The 27894-nt window shown below is 38.6% G+C and overlaps 2 protein-coding genes across 3 annotated transcripts in view; one reads left to right on the forward strand and one right to left on the reverse strand.

Moving 5' to 3' along the window:
* Window positions 1-5675, forward strand: part of PRICKLE1 (prickle planar cell polarity protein 1) — a 65150-nt gene extending 59475 nt beyond the window's left edge. The window contains exons 5-8 of the mRNA XM_053978801.1: window positions 256-459; window positions 958-1144; window positions 1282-2145; window positions 3434-5675. Of these exons, the coding sequence (XP_053834776.1) occupies window positions 256-459; window positions 958-1144; window positions 1282-2145; window positions 3434-4290 (2112 nt within the window). The 3' untranslated portion in view covers window positions 4291-5675. The remainder of the gene's footprint in view (window positions 1-255; window positions 460-957; window positions 1145-1281; window positions 2146-3433) is intronic.
* A 2311-nt stretch (window positions 5676-7986) lies between these two features.
* PPHLN1 (periphilin 1) overlaps window positions 7987-27894 on the reverse strand; it is a 64164-nt gene continuing 44256 nt past the window's right edge. The window contains exons 10-11 of one of the 2 annotated variants that reach the window (XM_053977244.1): window positions 11900-12014; window positions 7987-10073 (exon numbers count right to left, since the gene is read on the reverse strand). In XM_053977244.1, the coding sequence (XP_053833219.1) occupies window positions 10060-10073; window positions 11900-12014 (129 nt within the window). In that variant the 3' untranslated portion in view covers window positions 7987-10059. Of the gene's footprint in view, window positions 10074-11421; window positions 12015-27894 lie in introns of those variants that run through there. The other variant, XM_053977243.1, reaches the window with a different exon arrangement.

The following is a 27894-nucleotide window of genomic DNA, read 5'->3' on the forward strand; positions in this document are numbered from 1 at the left end:
TGACTCATACTAAAGTAATGACAAATAAAAAGCAGACATACGCTTTAAAATGTTATTTTGTATAAAATAAACTTATATTCACAGAAGGTTCATTGAGATGCAGTTCATCTAGACCAAAACTGATAATATTTTTTTCCTCTTGTCAGAATTTTGGAATAAAATCTTATATGGGGTTTGGTGTTTTAACTTAGTTTAAATGCAAGAAGCTAGTAGTTTTGAATGGGAAGTGTGTTCACTTTCTGGGTTTGTTCCTAGTGTGGTACAAAAATAAACGGCGGTGAAGTTGCAGTTTTTGCCTCAAGAGCTGGGCCTGGTGTGTGCTGGCATCCCTCCTGTTTTGTGTGCTTCACATGCAACGAGCTTCTTGTTGACCTTATCTACTTCTACCAAGATGGAAAAATTCACTGTGGCAGACACCACGCTGAACTTCTCAAGCCTCGATGTTCAGCCTGCGATGAGGTAAATAATTCACATTTTACAGCCAAGTAAACACTCCTGTTTTTCAGTTGACAAACTGCACCACTTTGGAAATTCCTAACTCCAGATGCAGTCACTTAAGAAGTCAGGACTCTGCTGCATAGATGTGTTTGAAAGCTGAGGGATATTTAATTTCTTGTCAAACTGGAAATACTACAAGCAATAAGATGGTATTTAGAAAGCAAACACCTGTATATGTTTAGAATTGAACATTCTCAAAATTTCCAAAATATTATCCTTATAGAAGCTTCTTTAATGGTTGAGTTCTGACGTTCCTTTTTTTTTTTTTTTTTTGATTTAGAATGTACTGTTTTTCTTTCTTTTTATTTCTGTTGTGGGAGATTGTTGTTTCTATCTTTGTATTCGAAAGGGAGCAAAATAAAAATAAATTTCGTGTGTGACCTGCAGAGTTAGGATGCTCTAATTCCCAAGGTGAGGTTTAGGCCACTTAACTAAAAGTATTCTTTTATCTCTGGAAAGATAATTTTTGCTGATGAGTGTACAGAAGCTGAAGGTCGCCACTGGCACATGAAACACTTCTGTTGTCTTGAGTGTGAAACAATCCTGGGTGGACAGAGGTACATCATGAAGGATGGGCGGCCGTTCTGCTGTAACTGTTTTGAATCTCTCTATGCAGAATACTGTGAAACCTGCGGGGAACACATTGGTAAGTGTGTCCTTTATAAGCATTAAACTTAAAAATTAAGGGAAAGCCAATTTATGAAATGATTTCACATTCCAGAAGTGTGAATTCTGCAAGTAATTTTTTAGAGAGACCCACAGCATTGCTTTTTCTCTTTCCAGGTGTTGACCATGCTCAGATGACCTATGATGGACAGCACTGGCATGCCACAGAAACTTGCTTTTCTTGTGCTCAGTGCAAGACCTCTTTGCTTGGCTGCCCTTTCCTTCCAAAGCAAGGGCAGATTTACTGTTCAAAAACCTGCAGCCTGGGAGAGGATGTTCATGCCTCTGACTCTTCTGATTCTGCGTTTCAGTCTGCTCGATCCAGAGATTCCAGGAGGAGTGTCCGCATGGGAAAAAGCAGCCGGTCAGCCGACCAGTGCCGCCAGTCTCTCCTCCTGTCACCGGCCCTCAATTACAAATTTCCTGGCCTTTCAGACAATGCTGATGACACTCTTTCTCGTAAGCTGGATGATTTAAGCCTTTCAAGGGAAGAGGCAGGCTTTGTTAATGAAGACTTCTGGAAAGGAAGGGTAGAGCAAGAAATGCCTGAAGACCCTGAAGAGTGGGCTGAACATGAAGACTACATGACCCAACTTCTTCTGAAGTTTGGCGATAAAAGCCTTTTCCAGCAACCCACTGAAGTAGACATTAGATCAAGTGAACACTGGATTTCTGATAGCATGGTCAAGAGCAAGTTGGACTTGAAAAAAAATAATCCAAGCCTAGCAAGTAAGAAGTATCAATCAGACATGTACTGGGCCCAGTCACAAGATGGTTTGGGAGACTCTGCATATGGCAGCCACCCAGGCCCTGCCAGCAGCAGAAAAATCCAGGAGCTAGACATGGAACACGGTGCCTCAGGATACAAACATGACCAAGCGCCATGGTATGGAGGTTCACTCGAATGTTTGTCTGACCTGAAACAGCAAGAACAAAGTGTTCGAGACTCAATGGATTCCTTGGCTTTGTCTAACATAACAGGTAATGGAGAAATCAGTGAATGGTTTTGATGGAGAGGTCAACAAAAGCATGTGTGTTGGAGTATTTTGAAGGAAAATTTTTCATTTTAGTATTTTCTAAAAAGCTTTAATATCAAGAGATGCATGTACAGTAGGCAGCAGCTTTTATTAAGCCCATAATCTTTTACAGGATATGCTTCTGCTACTTAAATCCTATTAGATTCTTCTCCTTTCCTTTTGAATTCTCTTTTTTTTTTTTTGCTTTAAGCAATGATGTTAAACAGAATAAGAACAGTCTTCAACTACACATTTATTATATACAAACCACTACTTTAAGCAAATTACTATTTTTCCATACCTTATGTATAAGAAGTTGCATTATATATTAGGATGATATTAAAGATAATCTACAAAACATTTTAGGTAACTTCCTGATTTGCTTGTAAAAATATGTAGAAAATCTGAAAGGATGGTAGACTTCTTAGCCTTAGGCAATTAGGTTTGTGAGATTTATTTTTCCTTACTGACTAAAGGGAAACTGATAATGCACTTTTGTGAACCTTCTTGTCAAACATGATTGAAGTTACCCAAAGGGATAAAGTGTGTGCTAACCTTCCTTTCCTGTTTCTGTACAAAAAGCCCAAACCGGGCAGTTAAGACCCATTTGAAAAGTTGTCTGATCACTGTCTCCTTTCCTTTCCTCCTGTAACCTGAATTATGGCAGCTACTTGTCTAGCTGAAGCCTAACCACAGGCTGGCTGGATTTACCAAGCAGCAATGAAGGAACTGAGATGGGGAGCTTGGTTCAGGGGGCGCGGGAGGAGGAGGCACTGGTGGTATTGCACCTAGGACCATCACAGGCACATGACACCCTTGATGATTTTTTGAGAGTAAGGATCCTTCTTTGCAAGGCAGTAAGCTTGGCTTCCCTGTTGTGACACCTGGAACATGAATTTGGCAACACTAGAATTGTGAAATATTTTAGCCTTAAGAATGGCAAGCATAGACTGCAGAATAATTTTAAGTAATCCTTTTTCCTTAAAAGGTATACCTGTATGTATGTTTCAAAATTTTCGATCCACTGAACTTCTGTTCTTGATGTCCTCATGACAGATAATTCTTTGGTCATCAGAGTTAATACTTAAATGTTTTAAGTCAAAACAAAGCTTATTCTACTATGAAGGGAGTATTTTTTGGTAATAGTTCAAAAAAACACTTGGTGACAAGAAATGTTTCATATTTTGTTAAAATACTTGTCTCTTTGGTACTCCTCTCATTTTCTTTTCCTCCTTTCTCCATTCCCACCACAGGGGCTTCAATGGATGGGGAAGGCAAGCCACGGCCATCTCTCTACTCTTTGCAAACTTTCCAAGAACTGGAGGTGGAGGACTGTGAGAAGATGAGCAACATGGGAACTCTGAATTCTTCAATGCTCCATCGGAGCACTGAGTCCTTGAAGAGTCTGAGCTCAGAGTTGTGTCAGGAAAAAGTGTTGCCAGAAGAAAAGCCAGTGCATGTGCCTGTACTGAGACGATCTAAATCCCAGTCTAGACCACAACAAGTGAAGTTCTCAGACGATGTTATTGATAATGGAAGTTATGAGAATCTTGAAATACGTCAGCCTCCCATGAGTGAAAGGACTCGTAGGCGTGTTTACCATTTTGAAGAGCGTGGAAGTCGGCCTTCTCACCATCGCAGAAGAAGTAGGAAGTCTCGTTCAGATAATGCACTTAATTTGGCCACAGAAAGAAGATGCTCTCCAAGAGAGAGGTTTCGTTATTACTCCCCTCAGGATCATGAAAATTTTATTCAGAATAGAAGCTCACGTGAGCTTCGGGCCTATATTCAAAATGCAGAGCTGTATGGACAATATGCCCATACCAGGTCTGACTATGCACTGCGGAATCAGGTGGTTGATAAGTTCTTTGGATTGTATGGTGAGGAAGATGACTCCTGGTGTTCAACTTCATCCTCATCATCTGATTCTGAAGAGGAAGGATATTTTCTAGGACAGCCAATTCCACAGCCACGGTCATTGAGATATCCGTACTATACAGATGATCTTTCTGGTCCAACTACTGCATTATCCAGTTCTCAGTTTGGACAAAGGACAACCAAATCAAAGAAGAAGAGGGGACACAAAGGAAAAAATTGTATTATATCTTAATTAATTACTAGTATTTCTTAACTAGGAGGACCAGTCAATTCTGTAGCTACAGTTTGAACCACATCTTTTTTATATTAATAATTGTACTTAGGCAAGTTGCTGAAGTTCATAATGCTTTGCCACTGTAAATGATAACCATGCCAGAGTTTAAATTGTAAAAGTAACACACAGAAATATCACCATGCCAAATGATCTGCTCAGATACTGCTAGGTTTACATACTGTGTTTCAGCTGTCAAAATACTGTTACTGCAGTTCTTAATACAGAGTTTTTGTAGACATTTTATTTTATGCTCACTATTCACCTATGTTGAATTATCTGAGAGAGAGGATTCGACAAAGATGAATAAATAAAAATGTTCATCCTGTGCTGTAGCTAGAGATACACAGGGTGATCTTTGACTTCTTCCTCTTGCTGCCAAGAAAAAGAAGGCTCTGTACTGTGCCCTTTCTTCATTGATAAAGCTCACTCTTCCTTATTAAAGTTTCCATACAAAAACTGGATTATTTTTATTTGGGAAAATGCTCCTTAAGAAAGCAAAAATCATAATGTGGGAGCTGAAATGCTTGAAGCCTTGATGTATCCTGGAGCAGCAGTGAATGTTTTGTTCATTTAACTTTCATCGTTTTTCCTCTATAATTTTTTGAGAAAGTGTAAGGTGGTTGGTTTTGGTTTGGGGTTTTTTTCATGCCTGTTTAAAGGAAGATAATAATTCAGCTTCTGGAACTGGACTTAGCTGCCAATGAGTGGTGATGTTTTTTCTGCCATGGCTCCCACCCCTCAGCAGTGAGAGAGGTACCACTGCTGGAGTCCTTTGCTCAGGCATGTAACCCTATTTAAGTCAATGGATCTACTTATGTAACAAATATTTTCATACGGGCTTAAAGGATTAGGCTCCAGAACTGTGTCTTTTCACATGCATTATCCAGGTTTTAAAATGTATTAGCTGCAATTCTAAGTCAAAAAAGGTTGATATTTATAATGTAGTATTTCATAGGCTTAAATGTATTCATAATTTAACAGTGCAAATACTAATGTACATATTGTACAGTTAAAATTTTAAAATCTGAATATTTTTATATCCCTGAATTTGAAGAAGTTTGTTACCATATCAAACTAGATTTGTTAGGGGTTTAACAGCAGTGTTATGGATGAAATATTGCTTGTATTTTAGTCAGGGGGTTTAAGTTGAAAAATGTTCAGTGCAAAACAGCTTAATTTTGTCTACTAGGTATTAAAAGCTCTATATGCATGGTGGGGCTATGTAAATACTCTCTACGGCCCTCTTAATCTTGCAAGTATTATTTATGGGTCAAGCAAAATGTAAACTATATAAATGTAAAAACCACACAAGCTTGGAATATATCATTACAACCAGTATGGAACTCCTGTGGCTGTGGATTTTTTTATTATTGTTCCCCTTCCTTCCCCAAAAATAATTTCTGAAGTTTGCTTACCTAAAGAAAGATACTGAGTGATTCTAGAAGGCAAGCTGGCAAAAACTATAAAGTAGGAGGTAATCCTAGTAGTTGCCTTGAACTCCAGATATGGAGCAGGAAGCTATTTAAAGTTATAATAAACTTCTTCCACTGTTTTAAATAAAGGACAGGAATTTCTTAACAGTGATATCTACTAATGAGGATACTTCAATTTCACAGGCTTTTTTGGTAAGAAGCATCTATTATTGCATTAGTTTCCTTTCTTCAGGTGGTCGGAAAGCCAATGGCTTTAGCATTTACTAAGCTTGCCCTTCTTGAAGATAGAGAAGTATGGAAACAAAAGCAGCTAGAAGTAAAGGGGGGAATGAACATGAGCACTGGTTTGCACCAAAGAAAATTAGGCTATTGCTAAGGGTAATCAGACTAGCAGTTACTTGCTTGTTGTGTTTTCAGGGTAAAATGAGCAGCAGGTCCTTTACTCCCAGAGGTGGTACTAGCCACATAAGTCACTTTCCTAGTACAGGTCTTGTGGGGGTGAAAGCTGATCAAAGCCATGCCTGGGTGCCTCGTGGGGTGCTTCCATCTGGCTGCTCTGGGGCTCAGGCAGCTTTCCTAGTAACCATGTGCCCACTGGGCTGAATATGCTACAGCCACCACACTGGTGGGGATTATGGGGCTGGAGATGCTGACTTGTTCATAACCTCCCTCAGGCTGCTCCAAGAATGATTAGGACCTTCCACTCTCACCAGCGTTTCCAACAATGGGAAACCGGGATCCTCAGAAACCAAACGCCGTGCCACTACCGCTGTGTCGCATGTTGGACCAAATAACTGTCTCATGGAGAAATGTCTCCACAAGTAGTTCTGATTCCACACCATCTCCTGAGATGCAGCAGATGTACTCTCCCAAACTCCAGTACTTTATGGAATATTACAGTTCTCCTAGATTGTTAACTCTTTCTTAATACTTTCTTTTTAAAAAAAAGTTTAAAGATATGACTTTATTTTTTTCAGCTTGACATAAACAATATCTTACTATTTTTGACAACTTCTTATGAGAAATATTTCTAATTGATTCCTCCACCTTGAAGAGACTGATATGGGATACAGTGTCTGTGACCACCACAAGACTCAGGTACAGCCACAAAAGCTCTAAAGTGTGGTAAAGTAGTACCCATATTCCTAGTGGAGCATATACCCTGGTAGGCAGCTAAGCATGACACAGCTCCTTACTCATTATCCCCCAGCAGGATGGGGGAGAGAAAATTAAGAAAACTCATAGGCTGAGCTGAAGACCATTTAATAGATAAAAACAAATACGCAAAAAACCGCAAACAGAAAACCCTGAAGTGATACCAAAAAACCCACGAGCTCAGCACTAGCCAAGTAATACCCAGCCTGCCCTTGAACAGCAGCAGCCCTGACAAACTCCTCACCCCCATCCCTAGTTTTATATGCCAAGCATGATGCCCTCTCACCTGTGGTCACTTGGGGTCAGCTGTCCTCCCAGCATCTTGTGCCCTCCCACCTTCCTCACTGATGGGGTGGGCTGAGAGGCAGAAAAGGCCTTGACTCTGGGTAAGCTCTGCTCAGCAACAGCTGAAACATCCTAGTGTTATCACGATGTTTCCAGGAAAAACCTGAAGCACAGCACCACTGCACCAGCCACTATGAGGAACATTTAACTCCATCTCAGCCACACCCAGTACAATCTTCATGACAGTGAAAAATACTAAGGCAAAACTTTATCCTCATCAAAACTGAAAATCTTGCAGACAAGAGGGTGACATGGATTTCGTCCTTCTCTGATACCTGGCATTACCCCCTTTTGTATCAATCACGGTTTTGTTGCTGATTTTCACCTTTACTGCTCACATTGTCACTCAAAGCTGCCAACTCACACAAGTGAGGTTACAGAGGTAACCACTTCAGTCTTGGCAGACAGCACTGAATTTCCATACTCCGTCAATTTCCACCTTCTTTTTAATTATCAAAAGGTATCTGCAATATTAAGAAGTGCTAGGAGTAATTTCTGTTTTCAGGAGCTCTGAATGTGACATATTAAGTTCCTCCATCACAGAATGTTTCCTTTCCCCAGTGTTCTTCTTACAGCTTTCCAGAGCCCCATTGAGGCTGACCACTTGACCAGGGACAATTTTTTTTTACATGACATGAAACTAATCCAAAATACTTGTAAAGCAAGAAAGACTAAAAGCCATGTTTCTTCCTTAAGTTAAGGGACTGCCATGGTATATTTTACTTATATCAACTGAAAGCAAACATCACAAACGGTGAAATGCAAACATTCAACACAATGCCAAGTATTAGATGGAAAATCAGTTACTTATCACTTAGAAATGTGAATTAAACCTTTCACAGAAATAGCACTTATAAAAAACTCAAAATACTCCCTAGTTCACAAGTAAACTGTGAACAAGTAAAGTTTAATCAATTTAAAAAAAAGTCAGATTAAGCAAATGATTAGGTATAGTGAATGGGGTTACCTCAGGCTGGCAACTGGTCACAAGTGGTACTCCACAGGGCTTACTTTTAGGGCCAGTGCTCTTTAATGGAGATAGACAAGTCGAACGTCCATTGAGTGACTTTGCTGATGATACTAAATTCAGAGGACCTGTGGACTCCCTCAAGAGTAGAGAAGTCTTGCAGAGAGATCTGAACAGACTAAGGAGCTGGGAGGCAATGACCAGCTGCATGAAGTTTAACAAGGGCAAGTGCCACATTTGCCACCTGGGACAGGACAGTCCTGATTATCCTTAAAACTTGGGGAATGAGGAGTTGGATAGCAGTCCTGCAGAAATAGATTGGGGGTCCCAGCTCATGGCAAATTATACTTAAATCAGCAGTGCCCTGGCAGCCAGGAGGGCCAACCCTGTCCTGGGAGGCATCGGGCACATCGCCAGCCGGGCGATCGTCCTGCTCTGCTCTACACTGGGGCAGCCTCACCTTGAGTGCTGGGGAAGTTTTGGGTGTCCCAATATAAGGCTATAAATCTATTTGTGTGCCCAGAGTAGGGTGATCAAGGTGGTGAAAGGAGGAGAATGGATGAGACTGAGGGGTGACCTCACTGCATTCTATAGGTTCCTCAAGGTGGGCAGCAGAGGGGCAGGCAATGAATTCTCTCTGGTGCCCAGTGACAGGACTCAAGGAAATGGAATGCATCTGCATCAGGGGAAGTTAAGATTGGACACGAGAGGATGGTTAGTCACTGGAACAGGCTCTTCAGGGAAGTGGTACAGCCTCAAGCCTCCCAGAGTTCAAGGAGCATCTGGACAATGCTCCTAGTGGTTCAGTGAGAAGCAGGGAATTGGACTTAACCAACACTACAGGTCCCTTCCAACTTGAGATATTCTATGATTCTGTGAGTGTAAACTTAGACTTTACTTTACAGAAAAGCACTTGAAAACTTGGATACATTTATAATAGTAAACTTAATCAGGCTTCTTACAAAGGAATCTCCTAACAAACTGTACAGTAACAATGGAAATTTTTAATAAAAATACATTACACAAAATTTTATTATTTTTTCCATGAGCATTTCTAACCCAAAGTAGAAACTCAGATGTAACATCCTGAAGGCTCTCAGTCCTGTAGGCAAGTAGTGAAGTGCTGTAGTTATGCTTCTGCATCAGAGAAGACTTTGACTGATCTTAGTAATCCAGGTTGTTGCCAGAAGGAGTGGATCAGGTCTCACTACTATGTCACCATAGCTTGCCTGTCTTCTCCTCTCTCCCTCCCCAGATTAGCATCCTGTAGGATCAATGAGCTGATTCCCACTCACTGTGCAGCCCACACAATCCCAGATGCTAACAAGGGATCTCCTTGGAGCAATGTGAACTCTTAGAAAATAAGAAAAGCCAACTGCAAAACCTCCCCTTAATGACATGAGAACTAACCAGGCATCAGGAATCTGATGCAATACATATTTAATATACCATATCAAGATCTGCATGTGTAAGATGCTGTGATACATACAGTACCTTGTACATGCCAAATCATTGCTACTTTGTGCTTCTGCACACCATTCTGATGAAATCTGGAAATAGTGAGTTTGGTTATTAGTTCTTTTACAGAATTTCACACGTTCTAAATGCAAATGTATACAAAACAATCATGCTTATACTTACCTCTTTGTGATTATGACTCAAATTATCACTTTCCTAAAATGTTCATAAAAAAACAGTACCTTAATAAATTTATTCGTCAGGAATCCACCACATCCTAAATATTTTTCACTGGGAACCTCTTGGCTTTCGTCCACCACTGTTCCCAAACTGCAAGTTGTTCTATCAGGTCAAAAGTGGTGCCAGACACTAACCAGAATCACCTAGGTTTGAAATGATAGGGAATTTGAGGACTTAGGGATAAACTTTGTGTTCCACCTAATCCAAAGCAACCTGGTGTCTTAGGTGGCAATGTAAGATGTAATCAGATGTATTCTATTACCATGTGTTGAAACCAGGAGGAGTAGGGTTCTTTATCTCTTCCATGACCCATCCATCATAACTCTGGGGGGATATCCTTTGTTAATGGGCCAGCTGTTAAAACCAGGTGGGGCAGTTTTCTTTATCTCTTCCAGGACCCATCCTTTCTCCAGGGAGATATCTTCTGTTAATGGACCATTGAGTCACTGTGTGAGTGATACAATTACATAATCCCATTGTGAGATGCTCCGCCCAGGGGGAGGAGCCAAGCATTCCTACCTAGTTAAAATGTGAGATTTGGAATACCAGAGGTGCCTTTTTCCACTAGATTCTCAGAGGAAGACCAGGCCCATTTACTCCACCACTGGACCTTCAGAAGAAACCTACACCTTTTCTACAGGATCACTGCTTCAACAGAACCACATTTGTCACTCTAAGAGGACTGCCGCCCCCATTTAATCAGACTACTATCAACACACTGACCAACAGGGTGTCAGGTTGTATTCTCACTCTGTCAGTGTTGTTTTGTACTACTGCATTTTTATTTTAATTTTCCGAGTAAAGAACTGTTATTCCTATTCCCATATCTTTGCCTGAGAGCCTTTTAATTTCAAAATTATAGTAATTCAGAGGGAGGGGGTTTCCATTTTCCATTTCAAGTGAGACTCCTGCCTTCCTTAGCAGACACCTGTCTTTTCAAACCAAGACACCGGAGAGATGGTCCTGCTCACTTTCCTTATCCATCCTCAACACCCCAATTCCTGCTCCTTCTTGAAGTTGGAAATAAAGATTACACACAGCCTCCTTATTGTAAAAACTCATGGATGAAAAGGCTTGAGAAGCAGTAAGTGGGGAGAGAACAGAGCAGGAAAAGCGACCTTTCCCTGCTCAGTGGCTGCCTACAGCTACATTCTGTACAGTGTAGTTAAAAACAGAGCGAACAGTAACAAAAAATAGAATTCATCCTACATAATACTGCTTACTAGGAATGACTAATGATATGGAAAACATAAAAATTTAAAAGGCATTTGTAGAACCTGCAATTAGAACAAAAATACAGCACTTCTTACATCAAGTAGTTAATTACTCTGGCAGTCAGAGACAAGAGATAACCCCTAGTGTAATTTTAGATAATTAATCCGATTTTTTAAAATTAAACCAGAATAAATAATTTAAATCATAATTGTGACCAATTCTGCAAGTTTTCCCTTCCTACAGTATGTATGATAACAAGACATATTTGTGCATAACTTGAGGAATGAGAGCAGCTTCATGTAATTTTAATTAAAAATACAACATTTCAAGTTACACTTATAAGCATCAAAACATAAGTGTACAGACATCAGACTGATCATTTTTTCCAAGGTTACTGTGTAAGATTTAAAAAACAGTTCACTGCTTTACAGCATTTTTGAAAAGAACATCCTTTCAAAGGAATATATGTCAACAAGAACAGGCAGGATGAATACAATTGTGGAGACCACAGTGGACAAGGGAACAGCCACCTGAGCTATTAGAAAGGAGCACAGGCCTTGGGTTCAAACCTCGAACAAAAGTTCCTCTTTCCCTGCAAAAGGCAGATTTAGGTACTATGGCAGACACAATGCAGAGGATCTAAAAGCATATTTTTGTCCTTAGTATGAGCCCTCTTTGAAGGACTCTGATACATCTTGGTTGGCAGCATCGTACTGAGCAATGAAATGTTTGAGTTCTTCAATGCATCTCTCACCTATTTCATGCAAATTCTGCCTCAGGGCAAACTGAATGGACTTCTCTAATGATGGATCTTTATCAATTAGCATCTTCACTACCATGCCAAAGGTTTCACAGTCTTGTCTGTAGACCTAGAAACAACACATTTTAGAAAAATATTAAATGCAAAACTCTTTACATTAGCACACCAACAGCCCTTATTGAGTTAGATCCAAATGTAACAAAGGATATTGGATTTAACATGAGTTTCAGCTGTAAAACTTACTGGCCATTTCCTCTCTTCTGACCTGTGCTAATAAAAATGTAACTAGCTCAGCACTATCTGGATATCAAAAATAACTTTTATAGGATGAAATACCATAATAGAGAAATGAAGTTCCCCTTGCAGCAATATTTAAAAAATAACGGTAAAGCAAAGTACTAATGCTAAAATAGATTTTCTTTTAATTTCAATATATTTCAAATAAACTGTAAAATGTCTAACAATCTCAATCTTCATACAAAGCACGAATAATTTAGTTTGTAATCTTTCCTGATACTTTAAATATAAGCTGTGTTTAAATAATTTCACCAAATTTTGTTTGTTTGTTGGATATCTGTTTCTTATAGAAGTCCTTGACAAAGAAGACTTTAATTAGTTTGGATGCGTTGGTGATTCAATCACTAAGGATTAAAGAAGTCCCAGCAGTAGTTTACCTGAACCCATCTGACCTTCCCCCACAAAGAATGGAGAGTTTGCAAGACAGTTATGCACCACATTTGAGATGAACTACCTTTTCATTATCTCTGCAACTGTTTTTCAGCAACAAACGTATGACCATGCTTTTATGCAGTTTCCAAAGCAAGTCAGTGACATTTAAATTTTTTTTCCACATTCCAGCTAAGTTCATCTGAACACCCGGCAAAAAAAGAACTTCTCGAAGACTTCCAACTGCCAGATGCAGCTCATTTTCAAACTTCTTAGGCCAATTTCCATTTAGAAAATACATTAGCTTTTTGACTGAAGATAAGTAAGTTTTCTATCTCCCATACAACTTTTTTTGAGGAAAAAAAGCTAAAATGTTGATATTCTTCCAAGTGTGATTATCTTTCGATATTGTCTGCTTGTCTTAGAACTTGTTTTTCACAGAGATGTGCCACCCTTTCCTTTCACATCTGTATGTGGACAGAAATGATACAACTGTATGTAAGCAATTCCCCTTTACTAAAAACAAAAGAAAAAACCAAAGCACACCCATCGCTCCCCCAGTGAAAACCCACCCTAAGAACCCATTCATAAGATCCAGTCTGAGGTCAGCTCAAGCATCTTCATGTTGGAAAAACAGCAAAAAACCCCAACATTCTGTACAAAACTGAACTATTCTTAGAAACACAATGATTATCATGATACCTGTAATGAAGATAATTCTTAAATGCTTAATAGCACAGTCTAGGAAAACAGTTTAAGATCAGACCCACTTTTCAAACATTGGTTGGCCAATAAAAGAGAACCTTTTGGAAGGAACTAATCTTCAGTGGAGAGTAACAAGTCAAAAAGAAGAGTGTAGCCCAAACCAAACTTGAGCCAGACATTTTTAAGTGTGAAAATGCACATGGCAATTTTTTTTTTCCAGAGAGGGGTTTGTTTCCTGTTTTGTAGTTCGTTGGTAGTAAAATAATAGCACAAAAGCCAGACTCTCAGAACTCATGCTCCATAGCAAGTAAAACATGGTACTTCATAAAAACTTCAAACAGAGAAAATGTGCGTTACTTTTTCCTCTCTCCCCAAAGAACAAGCTCAGAAAGAGCTGCACGGGGAGGTACCCAAGGCTGCAACTGAAGGATACGCTCTACTTTTCATGGGTCCACAAACTAAAGGTAAATAGTGCTACCTGCTACTTCTCCAACACACCACAAAGAGCTAACCCAGATGAAATTCTCTGACTCTTAGCATATAAATACTAGCTTGATCTAAGCTAGTAGATTTTTCTACTGATTTTTCTTCCAAACTTTCATAAAAGAAGACTTGGAAGAGAATCAAGAGAGTCTTTGTCATCGCTGAATCTGAAGTCAGAAGTCACTTTGCTGTCACAACAATCTGGAAACTAAACACCTTCATCTGAGAGATGAACGTTTTCAATACTTTGTGACAAAAGACCTTTAAAAAAATAGAATTTACCTAAATTAGGGGAAGAGGGCAAAGGTGGAGCAAGAAGGCACTTTTAACAACAGAAAACAAAGGAAACAGCTCAGCTCCTCTAACAATAATTGAGCAATTTTCTCTCAACAAGCTTTCTGCCCCAGCTGCTAATTCTGATCCTCCTCGTAAAATCTGCCTCCTTCACAATTGTGCTGATAAATCTATTTGTATAACTGCTACGTAAATTGCATCACTGAGATGCTCCCTTTTAAAATTACTCCCCGCCCCCCCCCCCCCCCATTAATGTGATTCAGTGATTCAATTCTAAAACCAGATGCATCAGCACAACTGAAAGAACTGTGAGCCATGGTCTTAAAGTTTCTTAAAATTCACAAAATAATTTATATCGGAAGTCAAGGCACAACTACCAACTTTCAGAGATATGTTGCTATGCTTTACAAAAGGAAATGGTGATTATCAATTACAAGAATATCAATACATACTATGTTAAATAATTACAGCTTAATGGTACAATCAACTAGTTGAAAAATTTGTGAAAGCACTGAAAGCTCTTGAAAGAAGAGCAATTAATATCTCTCTTTAGACAGAACAAAAGGAGGCTATTTCTGACAAATAAGATTAGAATGTGATGCTTAAGGAAGAAAGAAAACTGCAGAAAATATTTCAACCATGCAAAAAGAGCTCTCTGTTGGAGAAAAATACTGGAAGAACTCGTGACCCAACAACACATGAAAATAACCCTATCTTTAAAATTCCAGCTGATATTGATTTTGAGCTCAGACCATGGAAAGCTCATCTGTAAACATCTGGAACTAAAACCTGAAAATGATTCCATGTGTGGAGAAAGAAGAAATAACATTTTTAAAACGAAAAACAAGAAAGGGAATGATACCAATGACATGATTATTCTGTCTGACATATAAATCGGATAATCCTGAAAACAGCTAGAGCCACAGGGTGATCATTTACGGTGGCCCTAGCATACATTCATTCTCTGACCTAAGCTACAGCACCAGCATAATGGAAAGAGCGTGTAAAATTTTAGTAAGTAGATGAAGAAGAAGTAGAAACATCTGTTCTACTTCCAAATATGTAAATATAATTTTATATACACACAATGTATATATCTGTATATAGAGAGATACATGCACCCTTGCTTCTCCTTTGCATGGCAAGTATTTAAGCCGAATTCAAGTTCTTTGAAGTGTTTTCCAAAATCAGCACATCAGGCATCTGTGAGGTCACAGGATCAGAAATATGCATACTTTTATATTATTCTCATAGAATTTTAGAATGTTACATGATAAGGGCATAGAAGCTCTGGCTGAGATCAGTCCTTTGCCATGCCATTCTCCGTATAAGTACTTGATGCAAATATAAAATTGTGATGCACCTGCAATATGTTAGTGAACACACGCCATTTATTTCAGAAAGCTAAACCAAAATTTGCACTTAGAACTGCTTAAATATAGCTAGAAGACATTTACTTCCAGACCTAGTTAGAGCAATAGAGATGCCAGCCGCCCAGGTTGGAGGCAATCAAGCCCTAAAACTCACCAGGCAGAATGAAACTTTTGAGAATTCCCTCATCTATATTCATGCCAAGTTTTCACAGTGAACGTCAAAGTGCCATCAACAGTGTCTTGAATTAAAATGTATGACACTGACATGGAAAAAATTATGGATACCAAACACTCTCTTCTTCCAGCTCAGCTGTAGAATGTTAACCTATGAACAGGAAGGAAGAGGGGCAGAAGCAAGCACATGGGCACTGCTCATGTCTTTGACTGCTATATCCCTCTTTCAATGATAATATAAAAATGGTCTTGGCTTAAACCGGAGAATGAATTACTTGGCTGATGGGTGAAATTACACATGGCTAGGGAATACCTTGACAATATGCCTACTACTCACTGACAAAGTCCATATAATTTTCTGACGAGCACAGCAGCATGTTTTTCTTCAAAACTGTTCCAGAGCCGTACATACACTGTGCAAAAGAGCTGCTGGACAATATAAACAGTTATGACAATAGGATGTCCTTCCCTGCAAATAACTACAGGCTGCAGAAGAATCATAAGAGCAATCTTGATCTCAAAATCTTGCATACTTGGCCAGCTTTATTTCAACAGCAAGACCAAATAATGGTATTCAAAGGGGATGAGGACAAGCCTTATTTCAACCCATGCACCAAGTTTCCCTAGCTTAGCTCTACAGTCTGTTTTTTTAACTTCTCAAGGTGACTCAGAACAGCTAAAACCACAGTATCTATTCTAAACAGGCTTTGAGGAAAAGGTAAACAAGAGAGAAATTCTCTGATAATTGCAATGACTCTCTGGAAGACTGGTCCCACCAGGATACAAAAGTTAGCCTCTCTATTTCTCACATCCACAGCTTGTAGAAAGTAGAACTAAGTAGCAAATGGGAGATGCAAATTTCTCCTGACTCAGAAAGGACTCAAATGAATCTCCACTTCCCATTTCTGGGAGAACTGCTCTAATGGATGTGCTTTATTTTATATGCAGGTATTTAAAACACTTTCCTCTCCAAATATGGTTTTGAATAAAAAACACTGTGGCACTTTTTTTGAGTGCTCTTGGCTTCATGCACACATGAAAACCTCTTCAATAGAATTCATCCAGAGACTTGTATATACCGGGCTTGAGCAGCTATATGCAGGAGATGGTCAAACTCCAGTGCAGACACTTTGCTCACAAAGACAAGCAGGACCAGCAAACATGATAAAGACCACATCCATTAGGCAGATATAATGATTCAGCAAGTGAAATTGATGCCTATGATTTATTCTGTAATTTCCAACACCTCCTCTTTTTCCTCACAACCTTTCCTGGGTTTTTTTTTTTGAGTATTTTTAGCATTCCATACATTTCAAAATTCATCTAACACTCTCTTGCCTCCACCAGAACTCCTTCAGAGCAACACGATGCAAGTCTAGACTCTCTGAGCAACTCTGCACCATATGTACACAGCCCACCATCAGTGCCTGTGAGTCAGTACTAATCCTCAGAGATGCCTGTTCTCAGCTCCTCATCCAAAGGCCAAAGACCCCCAAGGCTCAGTTAACACAGGGGAAGGAGCTCGGGTTGTGGCTCAGAAACCACGTTAAATAGCCTGCAACCTTTAGATACTAACTCACTTTGAGAAGACCCGACATGCCCAGCAATCACAATTTTGCATCTGTGATTCACTCAAGTACTCATTTAATATATTACCTTTCAGAAGACAGAAGCTTTTCAGTTACTAAGGGCATATTTCCCACAAGTAAGAAGCAACATGCTCACTGGTAGTTGTTTGATTTCTCACTGAAAGGCAGAGCCATCAACATGCAGAGCACAAGTACAGCACCAGTTTGAAAACCATACCGTGTCCACTCCAGACACTCTATGAGCAAACTGCCGGAAATTTCCCTCACTTCAATGATGCCCCAGGGCCCCCCTACACCAGACAGAGATAAGAGCTTTTGTTCCCTCACCTAAACTATGATAGCTGGTTTGGTATAGCCCTCTGGTGGTATAAACCAGCTTCTTATTTCCCCTCCTCAGCAGACCTAAATTAAGTCTGACAAACCAGTCTTCTATTCATCAAGCCACATCTGTGCCAGGTTTCCCTAGCATGGGTGAGACAGACTATGAGGTATAATTTTTCTTCTACTCCTAACTAAAAACAATACTGAATTTTTTGTAATGTAGCCCTAACTGTAAGCTGATTGAATATGCAGTCAAATTTGCATTTTAATTGTGCATGTAAACTTAAGCAAATTGGGAAACTACTAAACATTGAACTGCCACTATCACAGCTTTTTCTTTGTCAATGGCATCTTTTAAAAGAAATTATTACCTCTCCCCAAATCTCTTCTTTTTAATTTATTTATGTGTTATCTTGGATTTTTTTTTCAACCATGTAAATTAGATTTCATTAACTTACCTGAAATTTACTCTTCCAAACTACAATAGGTTAATCCTCTACTAAATGAGTACACAAAAATTTTCATCACTGCAGTGGCAATGTAATTGTACTGTTACGTTTATGTAATTGTACTGTTACATTTATGAGTACAAAACATTAATTTATAGCTCCACAGTGCAAAGAATGCTCAGAACTGTCATTAAACCACTTGCAGACAATTTTCATGATCAAGACATTTAAAACTGATTTTCAACCAAGATGAACTATTTTTATGGTTACAAAAAACTAAATTAACATAGACCAAATTCAATGCTTGCTTATGATAGCATACAGTTTACAATGGCATACAATTTTTAACTATAAAATATCAAGTAGTAAACTCTATTCCTTTCTTAAAGACACACTAACAATTTGGCCCTGTATCTATGTAGTATTTTCTGCACCCATTAATCCATGTGATTATAAACCAATTAGATACTCGTTAAAATGCAAACTGGGGAAATCAATTCTTTAATCTATTATGTAATAATGAACAATTTCATGTCAATTTGCTTCTTACTGAAGATATGCAAATTATTAAAGTTATTTTCACTTAAATGCAATTCTGCCTCTCTTTCCAATGTAACTTACAAGTTCCTTTTTAGGAACTTCAACAGATTTAATCAACTTTCAGAAATAATGCCCACTATTTTTGGCATCTAAATATCTGACTGAAAAGTCTCCTGGAAGTCCTCAAGGACCAGTATTGGCAACACCTGGGGGCACAGCAGGTGAGCAAAGCGCAGCAGGGGAGGGTGCTGGGAGCCACAGTGTTTCTGTTCAGCTGGTTTACAGCATTCACTTCGAGATCACAGCATCACTCATTCCTTTGACTAAACTAATCGGATAGAGGACATGCAGTCTGAAACAATGCCACCACAAGTCTTCCCCTTCATTTAAAAGCAGAATTCTACTATGAAAAGCGCTCTGTAAAACTGAGGGGTGTGTATCTTCGCCAACAATGATCAACTCTGCTGAGTTTACAAATACATTTTCAAGGCTGAAAATCTTCAAGAATTGGCTTGAGTCCTGAGACACAACCCTGGTCTTTTACATGCACTGAGCAGAAAACACGTGGGCAGAATTATTTACCTGTGTGAATCCATTACCTCCAGTTTAAGCTCAAGACACCATCTAGACACTGCTTTGCTTCGTTCATACCATTCCCCTCCTGACACCTGAGCAATTACGGAGAAGCCACTGCATGGAGTGGAGCCCACCATTGCTCAGGAGAGCCTGCAGCTGGCTCCAGCATCCCACATCTGCCCATGCCAGCCAACTCTGCCCACGGCTCCTGCTGTGCAGGGCTCAGCCCCTCACAGCAGTCATACCTGTAATCATCTCTGCAGAGAGCCTGCACGCTGCCTGAACTCCCTTCTTCCCTTCACCATCCAAACAAAAGGTTACACCTTTTTGTGCCTTTGCTTAATGCTTATACAGCAATCTAAAAATGAACATAGAGCTGTTGAGGAGACCTAAAGAATAATGTAATTAAAAAGCAATAGAAAGTGAAGTCCCTCCGCAAGTGCAGTACCTGTTTACAGCTGCGGTTACCAAGGACAGATCTGTAGAGCAAGGCTGTTATAATTCAGACCAATCATAGCAAACGTTGGTACTATTTAGAAAACAGAGTTTCCATTAATGAAAACTTACAAATTCCAAATAGTTACTCATTGCTTTAAAACTACTACACAAAAGTTTTCAACAAGAAGCAAGAATTTATTTTTAATATATTGCTAGGAAATCCATGTGTTTACTTTGCTATTTTTTTAATACTATGGTGGGGACTTGACACAAATGTTTAAATGAACAAGAACTGGTACACAACAGAAATGTACATGATGATACACTTCACTTAATGTTACATTTTGGAAAGAACAAGTGTATTATTACTTCTTCAAGAAATGTCTTGCTTAGTCAAGCAGAAATAGCTCCCATGTGGGAGAGCAAGGACTATTATGTTACATGGTTTTACTGGAGATTATTCTTTACTAAACCAATCAGACCACATAATAACAGCATTTTAACACCAACTACAGGCCCTTGGAGACCAGCTTGTGTGTGGCCTAGATTTCATAGGCTTCTTTACAACAGATGTGTTGGAGGAGGGTAGAGTTACTTCATATATTAACTTGTGTGCTCCTTAAGTAAAACAGCAGTACAAGTTTAAATTCTCCCTTTTCTTATAGAAAGTGTGTGCCTTGTACAAGGAGATGATAAATATGAGATCAAAAAACCCATTGCAATTATAATTGATCAGTTTCTAAATCTCACTAGAAGTACTGATGATCTCTTGAAGATGTGTCAATGACATCTTTGCAGCTCATGTATAAGAATACCCAGCTGTATGTTTAAGAATGCCATGTACAAACAACTGTGCAGCCAAGTCCAAAAGTTGTAAATGGGTAACTATTTATATATCTAATAATTTATATTTGTTCTTTAATAATATGTAAACATAGAAACTGTATTTTTGTAGGTGCGTAAATGAAATCAAAATCCTCAATTCTCCTCTCCAACAGATGCTAGGAAACTTCCATTAGTTGAAATACGCAAGTTCAGGATTAAACAGGAAATAATCAGCTTTATGCCAAAGGAAGGGCCTCACCCTACAACTTTTTATTTATAAAATACTGAATTGATGGAAAGCCACTTCCTAAATCTGATCCACAGTAAAGTTATTGCTCCATCCAAAACAGGAAGGGTGAAGTTTATCTGCAAAAGACTCCATGTTAATTGTCTTGTTAAAAATGCTTTAAATAATTTTCAGTTACGTTGACTGACCATAAAAGAAAGTGATATTCATTTAAGCTTCAGCAGAATGGGCTGTATATTAACAGGAACAATAAAATGATAAACCCATCTTTCTTGTCATAAAACCAGACAAATATTTTGTATGAAATGTAGAGTAGTTCAAAATCCACATAGCTTGTGTTGAAGTCAAGATCAAAAATGATGCATTTGATTTTACCCAAAACTGATTTGTGATGACTTAGTTTTCCCTCAATAAAAGTCATCCCACTTTCAATTTCAACAAATATCCTCAGCTACAAATATTCTCAGATTCACAACATTCTGCATTAAGTGAACTCATTTTTGTTAATGGGCAAGACAGGATTTTATCCTGAGGTGTGGATTGCCTGTATTTTCTCCAATTGCACAATGAAAATAAGCAGTAATAAAAATAAAAAAAAAAAATTAAACCCCCCTTTATTTCCAATTAAGAGCAACTCTGAGCAGATTAATAGTACAGTTAACTGGCAGCAGCTTTGCTAATACAAATTCAAAGCTGGTGGAGCTATGAGTTTAAGAACCAGTCCTTACAAGAGAAGATTTCCTCCCCATCACTATATAAAAAGCAACTTTAATTTTTTCTTTAAAGGTTAAAAAAATGCTAAAGCAAGTATGAAATTGCATGCCAAAGGGTAGGTTTTTTCATCACATATGCAGCATAAAGAAAATACTACACAAAACAAGTAAACTACTGTGTGTAATGGACAGCTTCTAAGAAAAGAACAGCAACAGCTGCAAGAAGAAAAACAATTACTTTGATTACCAACATTTTATGGCTTAGTTTATGTTAAACCTTACTGCTTCTGAAGGTTTAGAATTACTTCACACATTATATTAGCCTCACAAATCAGTTTTATTAGTGCCTCAATAATGAATCAATTTTTTTTCAAGTCCAAGTCACTGTCCTGCCTTTACCCTTGAAATAGTCACTCATCATTTACTTTAAGTACTCATTTCAAATCTAAAACAAAATAAATGAAAAGTAAATTATTTGGAGTACTTCTCTTGATCGTTTCTTCGCTTGTGGATAGATATATATTTCCACATGCAGCTGTGTCACCTGAAAAGGCTATTCCCCCATCCTAGCTGTCAGCATCCCTATGCCAGAAACCATCACCCGCCTTGTTTGTGTGAGCCAGTAATATACAGGACTACTCCTAAAACAAATTCTTAGGCAAAACCAGTCTCATTAGGTCACATGCTAGGACATCAGTTGGGCTACAGGGAGGAATCACTTATCCTGGGTGAGAAAGTAATGAGCAGCTATGGATGATATTTAAAGAGGACGTTTGGCTTTAGACTAGTGTGTCTACCTTGAGCTCATCTGGAAACACTCAAAGAACTTCCACCTAACCCAGACAGACAAAGCACACAGGATCCGTTTTTAAATGTTTGCATACCTTAGTATGTAATTTCAGTCAAATACAAAATATGTACAGAAACAGAACGTGAAGCTGGCACAATGGCTGGGGCTGGAGTGGGTCAGAGAACCTGTATGATGAAGCCTCATTTTTTACTGTAAATATGTTCATTCCTTCTGTGTTTTCAACATTCAACACAAAAACTCTCTTCTTCTAAATCTGTTCCTACAATTCAAGTTATTTCCACATCAATTTGGAAGCAAAAATCTGATCAAAAAATTGGTAAAAATAGAAAACATGTCTCTCCCTAAAGAGAAAGCCACAAGGAGTAAAGATTGTTTTTTATGGTTAGTAAATCATATGTCTTAGGGCAGCTATTACCAACTGTGGTTCCAAGGGAATGTAGTACAAGTTCTGTATTTACTGAGTGGATGTACCACTGACCATATCCCATGGTACTTGGAATTAATTATTCAATTAATTTGGGTTACAGTCATAAGTAATACTGAAGAATCACAGCAATTAGCTGGTTCAAAAAGCTTGGAAATCACTCATCTTTTTCATTGTGAAAAACAAGCCCATTTTGTACTTAAAAACATCTTATAAGAACACTGGCTCTCTACAGTCTCTTTTCGAGCTTTTCTTAATGAGATAGTTACGCAACGCTGCAGCATTTCAGCACAAGAACTTTTACCTATCAAACTCATTCAAGGAAAGTCTGCCCTATTCAATCCAGTGTCACTGAACATTTTCCAGAAGTTGTCTGATGGGGTGGGTGAATTGACAGAGGACAGATTGGGAGCAAACTTGGCAAGATACACGAACACACTCGTGACTTTTTGAAGTGCTTGCTCGTCTTTGGATTCTGGCATACACTGAAAAGCTTTGATTCTTTTTGAGTCTGGTTTCAATCTGTCCTTATAAAAAAAGAGAAGAAACTGGGATCATCAAAACTGGGGCTTCTTTTTGAGAGCTTTAGCCCTGTATTCTTCAAACAGCTTAGAGCAGCTTTCTGTGATGCCTGACACCTACAAATTTTGGTAGCAGCGTGATGCAACAAATCCACCAAGTCAAAAAGTAACAGAGATATTTCTAATACTCAGGAGATAAAACTCAGAATCACAGAATCATTACAGATGACCTTTAAGATTGAGTCCAGCTGTAAACATAACACTGCCAAGTGCACCACTAAACCTTGTTCCCAAGTGCCACATCTACACATCTTTCAAATACCACCATGGCTAGTGATTCCACTACTCTACTGGGCACCCTGTTCCAATGTTTGACAACTGTTTTGGTGAATTCTTCCTAGTATCAAACCTAAACCTCCCCTTTGGGCCCCTGGTGCAACTTGGGGCCATTTCCTCTTGTCCTGTCACTTGCTACCTGTAAGAAGAGACTGATGCCCACTTGGCTACAATCTCCTTTCAGGCATTGTAGAGTGATAACGTCCCCCCTGAGCCTCCTTTTCTCCAGGATAAACACCCCCAGCTCTCTCAGCTGCTCCTCATAAGAACTAAGTTTCAGCCCCTTCACCAGCTATGTTGCCCTTCTCCAGACAAGCTCCAGCTCCTCAATGTCTTTCTTGTAGTGAGGGCCCAGAACTGGACATAGGATTCGCCTCACCAGTGCCCAGTACAGGAGAACAATCACTGCCCTGGTCCTGCCACACTCAAATGCTGACACAAGGATACAAGGATACAAGCAGTCTAGACTCAGTCTTCTTGGATTTACTTCATGAAATATCCTATTTACTACAACTATAAACAGAGAGGCTGATTATGGTAACAGTATTTGTTTACTAGTAACAACAGTAAAACATCATGTAAATTAACAAGTTAATGAAAAAAAAATATCTAGAACAAACTAGCAGCTGCCCTCAAACTCCGTCAGCTTCCTGCAGGTTACAGATTTGTTCAGTATCACCAGCAGCATTATGAATTATGGTCACTTCAGAGACATAGCAAATTCTGCCTCTAGCCAATACTCCAACGTGTAGAATTTCACTTTGGTAAATCACATAGACAACTGAAGGTATGGGGGACTTGTTTAACTAAACACTTAATTAAGTTCCAAATTACCCCCACCAAGTTATGATTTGAAGGGATCCCCAAATAATTAGAAAGTCTCTCAAAAAATCTGCAAAGATACTTACTTTGCCATTTTAACCTTACCTTTAGACAGACACAGGGTATAGTGTGAATAGTCTAAAAGAACTCACTTTACAGTGACACCAAACTAAGTAATTTCAAGTCAAACAGCTAAAATTGTGGGAAAGAGTAAAGTAATAAGGAGGTAATACAAAAGAAGATCTAATCTAGATAACGAAACTGGAAACCACTAAACTAGGAATGAAAATATTCACTGAATAAAATGTACTCTTACAACATAAACTTTTTATGCCTGATCTCTAAACAGAATATAGCTGATGCTGATAAAGTCTACTGATGCCGGATTGATACAGTGTGTTTTGGATGAGAATAGCATGGAAAGAGAGCACTGAAGTCTCTTTTGATAAGCAGAACTAAACAGTTTACTGCCTAAGATAAAGACAGGTTGCTAAAGGTCAAACACTTTAATGCAATAGCCAAAAGAAACAGTACCAGACCATTTACCTTTTAACCTTACATCATACAAAATTACCACATGTTCTCAAAGATACAGAATAAACAGAGGTTATTCATATAAACATATCCTGAAAAATCAGGCATTCCTTCCTTCAGATAGCCTTCCAGAATTTACAAAACACAAACACCTGCCCAATAACACCAAAAAACCTCCCACAAACAACCAAAAAAACCCAACTAAACAGAAACAAATTTAAAAAACCAAGACCAAAAAAACCTGAACAGCTCATACTAATAAAGACTGAACTATACTGTCTGGAATCAGAATTAAATTAGGAAAAAATATTTAATTATTTAGAACAGAGCAAGCCAAATTAAATAAAAAACAACAATGAAAATGAATTACATTTTCTCATTTAAATGAGAAAGTCCAGCGGGCTTGTTATTCCTTCAAATCACATAAACATTGCAAACTTTTTATTTTTAAATCAGCTGGTAAGGAATTTTGCTATTTCAAGGATAAGCATACACAAAGAATTGATTTACATACTAAACAATTATTTAATTTATGTATGTATTTAAGAGTACCATGGACTGTGTAAAATAATAACAGCAACTGTTTAAGGGGGGGAAAAAAAGTTGCCTTCTCTAGGGTAAGTTAACAGCTTACACTCTTGATGAAGAAAACACGACTAACACTTTCCATTTGTTGGCTGCAATGCATCTAAACCTGATTTTAGAACTATTGCTTAGTTTTAACATAATCAATTTACTCTCTTTATATTGCTTTAACTTAGTATTAATCTATCTTTTTCACTTGTTTGCCTCTTTTCTTTGTTCTCCTTAGTTCATCAGTGCTCAGCAAACTGCGCTGTGGACAAAGCTGAATCACTCTTGCTGCTCCAAAGACCCTGCAGTTGGCCAATACCTAACAAAGGAAGCATTACTATCTCTGACTACCTTCACTCCCCCCACAATTTTATCTGAGTCCTCCCTGTCCCCTTAGCAAGTATTTGCTCAAGCTCTCATATAACCCTAGTACCCTGAAAAATCAAAAATTCATTGAAAAATATTTTAAGTCAATTGAATTATGAGAACATCTTTGTATCACCTCATGACAGAAATGCATTTACATTTCCTGCATTGCTAACAAACAGGAAATTATAAACAAAAGGTACGTTCCATAACTGCATGGAAGCATCTAAAGAAAGGAAACACTACCCACTGTATGTATTATGTACATATGCACACACGTTCTCTCACAGCTTTAATGTAATATGTAATACAGCAGTTTTAAGGAATACAGTAAAAAGCTACTTGCTTACTAGTTACACCTACCTGCTGAGTGATACATAATGAAATTAACTGCAAACATACCAATGGAAGTTTCTATCCTTACATCCACAAAACCTTACCTGACATCAGACATTGAGTATTCATACTCAGGTAACATGCTAAATGTCCTTTCCTCTTTTAAAATCTTAGTTGATCCGCAACAGACAAAACCAAGCTCAGCACTTTATCCCCAGCAGACCTCTGCATATCTCAATATAACTCCTCAGCAATATGCACATATGTTTTGTTAGGAATACTTAGAACAACCTTTACAGTCGAAGAGATACTTCTCTTTGGGATCACTGCTCTGGCTGCTTACTGTGACACGAGTAACACCTACACACATTAAGAAGCTTCAGAGCCAGCTCAATATAGTGATACTTGCTTTTCTGGATAGCAAAAAGTCCATCCTACTTAAAGTAGAAAGGAACACTCCTGAAGTACAGGGCTTTTTAGTAACTTACCTGGGTCATGAGACACCAGATAATTACTTGCTTATCTCTGCTTCTGATTTTAGCAAAAAGACAGTTGCAAGAAATCTCCTTCCATATAAACATAAGAAAAAGGAAAACTGTACAGTGAGCTGTAGTGATGCCTAAGAGTAAATGTGACAAAAACTATGAAAAGCATTAAAAAAAAAGTTGTCAGGGCATTTTTGAGTTATGGCTAGACCTACACTTGGCTAAGCAGATTAATAATTTAATTAAAAACTCATTTTTACTTCAAGTTACATTACATTTACATCCTAGCTGATGACAAATACAGTAAACTGAACCAAACAGAACAACAGCAGTGGATAGCATGTTTATCAAATTTTTTAGTAAGCAATTCCAGGTACTTGATGCAGGAACGCTGCATTTCCTGCCTTACAATTGTAGCTTCCTGCAGACGCCTTGAGGGCATCCAGAGAGGAAGACACCAAGCTGGAAGCACCTGACTGCTCCCCACTTGTTTCTGGCACCAGAAATAGCAGCGGGTTTTCTTGCATGATGTAGCGTCTCCACTCTCCAGCCAGAGAGAAACTCCACTGCACTTGCCCATGGGCTTTAGAGCTTCTGTGGAATTAATTCCCATCTCCACCCATGTTCCCCATCTCATTCCTTCCCCCACCCTCTTGGCTGCAGTTCCTGATCTTGGCAAAAAATCTCTCTTTTTTTTTTTCAACTGCAAGTCCAGTCCCACCCTCGTTCATTGCTTCCCACACTCAGTTACTAACCCTACCTCTCCTGTCACTATAAATCCTTTCATCTCTTCCAGATATCCTCCACCCTCCAATTCCAAGGTCACCTCATTCCTCAGCTAGAAATAGTTCCAAGAAGTTAGGGGCCAGCTTGCTTCACAATAAATCAAAGTCTGACTCCAACAGGCCATGTGAAAGGGGCTGTTCTGATGGTGTTTAATGATGCACTAGTGCTTCCAAGTGAGTTAATTCTCAAAAATATGTACAATCAATCCTGCCAATGTTAGAAGATGGTGAGGTGTCTTAAAGGAAGATGATAGTTCTGGTCATGGCAGCTTTAGAAACTGAACAAAAACTTCTTTAAGTTTTATCTTCCCTATGGTAAGAATTAACAGTTACTGTGCAAAATACCATCAAAGACTACAGCTTTCTATAGATTATTGCCTGATGATTAAATTACTGTGTCTAAAGCAGTAATTTCAGGATACTGAATGTTCAGAGACAGCAGTGGCTTGACACACAGCACAGGGTGGCTACTCTCTTGTAGCAGCAGGCACATTTAAGGAAGCACACTGTGATTAAGAGATCTAGTTAAGTGTCTGCAAATTCTTCTTTCTTTTTCTTGATCTGATTAATGGTCAAGCCCCACAAAGACTACTGTGCCAACAC

The sequence above is a fragment of the Vidua macroura genome, chromosome 5 (genome assembly GCF_024509145.1).
Source record: "Vidua macroura isolate BioBank_ID:100142 chromosome 5, ASM2450914v1, whole genome shotgun sequence".
NCBI classification, from domain to species: domain Eukaryota; kingdom Metazoa; phylum Chordata; class Aves; order Passeriformes; family Viduidae; genus Vidua; species Vidua macroura.